Source organism: Asparagus officinalis, chromosome 2 (genome assembly GCF_001876935.1).
Source record: "Asparagus officinalis chromosome 2, Aspof.V1, whole genome shotgun sequence".
Classification (NCBI taxonomy): Eukaryota; Viridiplantae; Streptophyta; class Magnoliopsida; order Asparagales; family Asparagaceae; genus Asparagus; species Asparagus officinalis.
In genome coordinates, this window is record NC_033795.1 from 31,412,406 (window position 1) to 31,418,405 (window position 6,000).

The window sequence follows — 6,000 nt, forward strand, 5'->3', positions numbered from 1 at the left end:
CAAAATCCTACAACAATTGCGGCACAAACAAACTCACACACATAAACACAAACACATCCCCTCTCAATTATTTTGACGATCAACCAAATCAAACTCCAACCCATTCCTCCTCGCCAAGCTCTCTCTATACACATACCTCAACAACTCCACCACAATATTCAAATACCCCTTCTCCGCCGCAATGAATAGCGTCGTCACCCCATCTCATTCAACTCGTTCACCGTCGCCGACCTGATGGTCGCCACCTATGTGTCAAACTTTACGGTGTAGGTGGTGCACCATTAGGGTAGAGAGGCTTCGTAACACAATGTGGGTGGTGTAATGTTGGAGGCGGAGCGTCGACTGAAAGCTGATGTGACATTTCAAAGATTGGGAGGTGCAAGGGTTGGGCGTGGTGTTCAGTCATTAGGTCGAACATGTGGCGTGCATTTAGGCAGAGCGTATTGTGGTGGCGGTGATAAATCAGCGAGGTTGGGGCTAAGGTTGGCCGGACTTGGGTTGGATAGAGGAAGGGGCTGCTGTGTGCTTATATGAGTTGGATCTAGAGTGGGTTGGGGAGTTGGCGGCTTCGTTGCCGGGGAGGCGTCTTCGTCGTCGATGTCGTCGTTGATGTCCGTAGCTGAGAACGGCGGCGGAGTCGTCGGTGATGTCGTCGTCAGTCATTAGAAAAACCCCAACAAGCAGCAGATCTCGACCCAGAGAGTTAAAGGAGGGGGCAGAGGGGGAGTGGAGGAGGAGAAGAAGAAAGGAGGAAGGTTGTTGAGGGTAAAGTTGGGATTTTGATGTAAAATGTATTGGAACTTAGGGAGAGGTGAGTTGGATGGACAGGGTATAAATTTTTCAAAAATTGGAGAGTGCAGCACATAGGTAAAAATAGGAGGTGCTGGGTCACACTGATTTTTAAAATTTGGAGCTTGGAAGCAATTTTCTCAAAAAAGAAGGAAAAAAGAAAAAGGAGATGAGAGAAAAAAGACGCGCTCACTAGAAGTGAAAGCGATCGCGAGCCAAAGGGAGAGAAAAAGAGAGGGAGAAGGGAGGGGGACGGGGAAAAAAGAGAGAAATAATTTGGGGATAAAAAGAACATTTCAGTATTGACAGAAGCGAGGGAGAGAGACGAAGATGGACAATAGAAACGTGGTGGTTTGCGACAGTGGCACAGGGGTAATTCCACTCATCTTCGTCTCTTAAGATCCATGCCAATGGGTTCTTTTTTTTAAATTTAAATCTTTGAATTTTTTAAACAAAATTTGATGCCGCGATGCTAGAGGCGTCGTAGCAGATCTAATTTGGCAATTTTTCACCCTCTATTGTTAATTTTGCGTCTCAGATCTGAAATATCGTTAATTTTACCCTTTTATGTGGTAGACTATAGAAATGTGAACTTGCCTGACTTGAAGATCTATTTAGGGTTTCGTGTAGGATTTTAGGCGTTCTTTGGATATATTTTTCAAATTTTTTATTTTTATTTTAAAATTGTCTTAGTTAGGAAACTTGGCATTAATTTTGATTGCAAAGCGATGAACTTTGCCTAATATGAACATAGAGAAAGGAAACTGAAACAATGTAATTCTAGGATTCACCATTTTAGTTGTTTTGGATAATAAACGAAATTGTTGCCTTGAATGATACAGTATGTGAAGTGTGGCTTTGCTGGAGAAAATTTCCCGTCCTCGGTATTCCCTTGTGTGGTTGGAAGGCCGCTGCTTCGTTACGAAGAGTCGCTCACCGAGCAAGCAGTGAAGGTTTGAATTTGCTTATTTATTTTCTTGTACCATTATTTAAATGGTGCTTTTTCAACTATAGTATGAGAAATGGAGTATAATTAGAGCAGTAAAATTCTTCCCGTGTTTCTTATTTTCACTCAATATATTGTGTAAATGGACTTTTTTGCTTAGCATTTTCCACGTGTTTGTAGGAGCTACTATTAGTCATTCAACAAAGTGCATCTGAATTTTTATTTTGACTAAATCAGTGATGAGGATGTCTTATCCATTGATTTACTGAATTATGAAATCATACAACCACTATAATTACTATAACAATAAACTTACAGAGATAACAGCAGGCCTTGAAGAGAGTCTGAGACCGATCCAAACTTTTATTTACTTATTCACATGATGTAAACTCATTCTATTACACTTTTAAAATAGGCAGTGTGCTAAGAACATATACATAATACCTGTCTGTTGACAATAATCTTTGGTCACCTATGAAAGTTCTGCATGATAGTGTACAAGTGTGTGGTAGTACACAAGGAAATGACAGTGTATAAGAATTGTGCAGCAAACACATGGCAAGAAGTAGAAAGTGTCTCGTCTTGGCATCTTTTGTTCATTTTTCTGCTCTAAAGGATCATCGTTAAGTGCACACAATTCACAAATAAAGTAAATATCCCATTAGCCAAAGCTATATGGTCTTAGATTAATTGACCTGAAACAAAATTTCCATTAGAAGAGTCAAATGTGGGATTTGTCATATGCTTCATTAAACAAGTATACCTTGAAGAAAAGGATTATGAAAAATGGTAAAAGAAGTAGAAAAGAGAATCCAAGTATATCACATTACAGATTCTATATTAAGTATTAAGTCTCTGACTACAAAATATTATGAGAGCACCTAAAGAATTTGTGTGAGCCTTGGATGCTTGCTGCTATTTCAGTTATAGCTGCTTCACCAGCTGTCATATCAGTTTCTGTAAAACTTTGTAATTGTTTTAAGAGCTAAAAAGATCTTGTCATAGTTTCTTTAAAGCACGGGACCTCTTTGTAGTTTCTTTATTTCAAGATCCGAGTCTCACGTCTTTATGTATTTTAATTTAATTCATAAGAAATTTGGATAGAGAAACAACAAACAATAAAGCAACAATTCCCAGTTCATTGAGATTTGGGAAGAAGGGGGAAAAAGGAGAAATCGAAGTGGGGATTGAGAGAGTTGGAGAGACGGTTTAAAGGTACAACAGGGAGAGTAAAATTAACAATTAATTTGGATTGATGTCAAGAACTGGTTGTAAATGCAAACACGCATGTCATCGCAAATGGGTTTAGGAGACCAAAGCGGCAGGCAGAAGAAAGTACCACTTCCTGTATGTAGTAGATAAAGAATAAAACTGCTCATCTCGACCTCATGATCAATTTTATTGAATATTCTATAATTATAATATTTGGTCCTTCTCTTTTGTCACAGGATATTGTTGTGGGTGAAGCTTGTGCAGACTTGCGACACCAACTTGACATATCTTACCCTGTTAGCAATGGAATTGTGCAAAACTGGGAAGATATGGTCCATGTATGGGACCATGCTTTTTTTAATGAACTGAAGGTATATTTTCACTACGCTAAATGCCAATTGAAGCTTGAAGCTGTAACATGTCATTTGTCATTATAAGCTGTGACATGTTCTGAGTATTTAATTACTTTAATATTTGCTAACTAAGTTACACTGTCTTAAGGTTTTCATAATATCCTTTTATTGTCACTATTTCTGTAACTATGAAATTTTGATCTTATGACTTCTTCTTTTCTTGATTTAGATAGATCCAACAGATTGCAAAATTTTACTCACAGATCCACCTCTTAATCCTTCAAAAAACCGTGAACAAATGGTGAGTTTGAGGTTTTGATTGCTCAGATTAGTCAATGTTATGCTCTATTTCTCAATTAAACTGCTGCATTGAAATCTTATAAGCTGGATTTTTGATGCAACAGATAGAAACCATGTTCGAGACTTACAATTTTAGTGCTGTTTTCATTCAAATCCAAGCTGTTTTGACATTGTATGCCCAAGGTATATTTTTTCTCCTCGATATGTTTGCTTCATTGAGTTTGATTTCGATATAATGAGACTAATGTGATGTTGCAAACAGAAGCTTGTAGGATAAACTTATGCACCATCTGGTCTTTTTATGGGTGCCATTAGCAATTCTCTGTTTATTTTCTGTTCAAATCAAGTGTTTGTTATTCAACAAGGTCTATGTGTTTCTTGACAGGATTGCTCACTGGCCTTGTTATTGACTCTGGTGATGGTGTCACTCATGTGGTATGATGCTTTGCAGTTCTGGATCTCTGGTACTTCTGATTATACAAAATTAGTAGCTCTTCTCTTTTTTACACCTAAGAATTTTTCCTCATAATGCAATAAAAAGGACTAATTTCCAGATATCTGTACATTTATTCAATCTAGGATCGAGATATCCTTCGGTCATCCAATTTTCACTGTTGCTTGAGTTATGAAAGAAGAAGACAAACTGTAGTCTGTACCATGCATTCCAAATACCTATTTAACACCTGAAAAGGTCACCTAGGGCAAAGCTGTAGTTCTATTTTTTCCTCCTTATACTGCTCACCACATCTAATAGATGATGCATAATAAATCATGCAACTTTATTTGCAATCAAGATGCATCACATTTAAGTTCTATGCTATTCCACACTTTTTTGCCTTAGACTTGAATCCAACTATGTATAGTAAACCTCTACCGTTCCTCCTATTCTTGAAGTATTTCAAGGTTCCTCCTTGGTTTCACAAGCTTAATCTGTGATAATGAGGTAAACTTTTCCCAACTTATTTCTTGTGTTTTTTCCATTGTTCTCTTGGCCATGAGTTTTGCACCATTTTAGGGGGAAGCTTTATGTCAGGTCTTACCCACATCATAGAATTTGTCTAGTCCTTCATGGAGCACTTATGCACCTTTGCTGAACTCATTTTGATGGGGGAACGCCTTAGGAGATGTTGGCTATATTATTTCGAGCATGTTATTAGGTTAAGTTGTCGTAGCTTGTGTTCATATGGATCTCCAATATATGGAGGTTAACCAGAAATGGCACACAGAATCAATCAATCTATTAGGCACAATTTAAATTCATTCAAATTTGGAGAAATTCCGGAGTTTCTGAATATTAGTCATGGATGATGAGAAGAAATGGAAAATATGCTGAACTTTGTTGTTGTATCAAATATGCTGAACTTTGTTGTTGTTGTATTCAAATTTGGAGAAATTCCGGAGTTTCTGAATATTAGTCATGGATGATGAGAAGAAATGGAAAATATGATTCAAATTTGGAGAAATTCCGGAGTTTCTGAATATTAGTCATGGATGATGAGAAGAAATGGAAAATATGCTGAACTTTGTTGTTGTATCAAATATGACTGAATATTAGTCATGGATGATGAGAAGAAATGGAAAATATGCTGAACTTTGTTGTTGTATCAAATATGATGATATGGATTGTTTATAAATTTTTATTATGACATAAAATTTTCATTTCTGTGCAAAGGCTGTTTCAGAGGTTTCTACTAATATACAAATGATGATGACATGTAATGTTATTTCCATTTAACAAAACTAGAAGTCTAGAACTAGAATGCTGAATTTGATAGTTGCAGTTGTTGTTTTGCTGATGTAACTAGGGAAGTGAAATGATATTGACTACTTAATGTAAGAAAGAGGAGAAAGAATATTATTCAATTTGTATGCGTGTGGTTTTGTGAACTGTTTCCCAATATTGTTGAAGAAAAAAGTTGTAATTTTCTGTTAAAAACAAATTTGTATGAGTAGTGTTGTCATAGGTGGTTTATGCCTCATCTTACACTCTTGATCCATCTTGGATAAAGTAGGATGTTTGCCTTATATAGTTGTTAACCAATGTAACATGAGTAGCCTTAGGTAGCAATAGAATGATAACTGATGATGAATTCTCACAAAATGCACATTGGATATCATTATGGTGCTTCATGTCTGCAACCTGTTGTAAAATGATCATGGCGCAAAGTGAGATATGATGGGGGAGGATATTGTTTCGAAGTGATGCACTGCATGCCAACTTGGTGCGAGATAGCATTCCCTTTTAATGGGAAGGTTCAGAGAGCTTGTTGACTGCCAGCAGTAAGCTTAGACGAGTCATGAGTGTATAAGCATACTTCTGGAAAATGTGCATGAGCTAGTTGATACAATAAGTCAATAATAGAAAGAAAATTTAATATTTGTTTATAAGCAACTATGAGA

General features: G+C 36.9%; 1 protein-coding gene across 1 annotated transcript in view; it reads left to right on the forward strand.

The window, feature by feature from the left end:
• Window positions 907–6,000, forward strand: part of LOC109830626 (actin-related protein 2) — a 14,225-nt gene continuing 9,131 nt past the window's right edge. Inside the window, exons 1-6 of the mRNA XM_020397940.1 lie at window positions 907–1,161; window positions 1,632–1,742; window positions 3,184–3,318; window positions 3,530–3,601; window positions 3,705–3,783; window positions 3,986–4,035. Of these exons, the coding sequence (XP_020253529.1) occupies window positions 1,120–1,161; window positions 1,632–1,742; window positions 3,184–3,318; window positions 3,530–3,601; window positions 3,705–3,783; window positions 3,986–4,035 (489 nt within the window). The 5' untranslated portion in view covers window positions 907–1,119. The remainder of the gene's footprint in view (window positions 1,162–1,631; window positions 1,743–3,183; window positions 3,319–3,529; window positions 3,602–3,704; window positions 3,784–3,985; window positions 4,036–6,000) is intronic.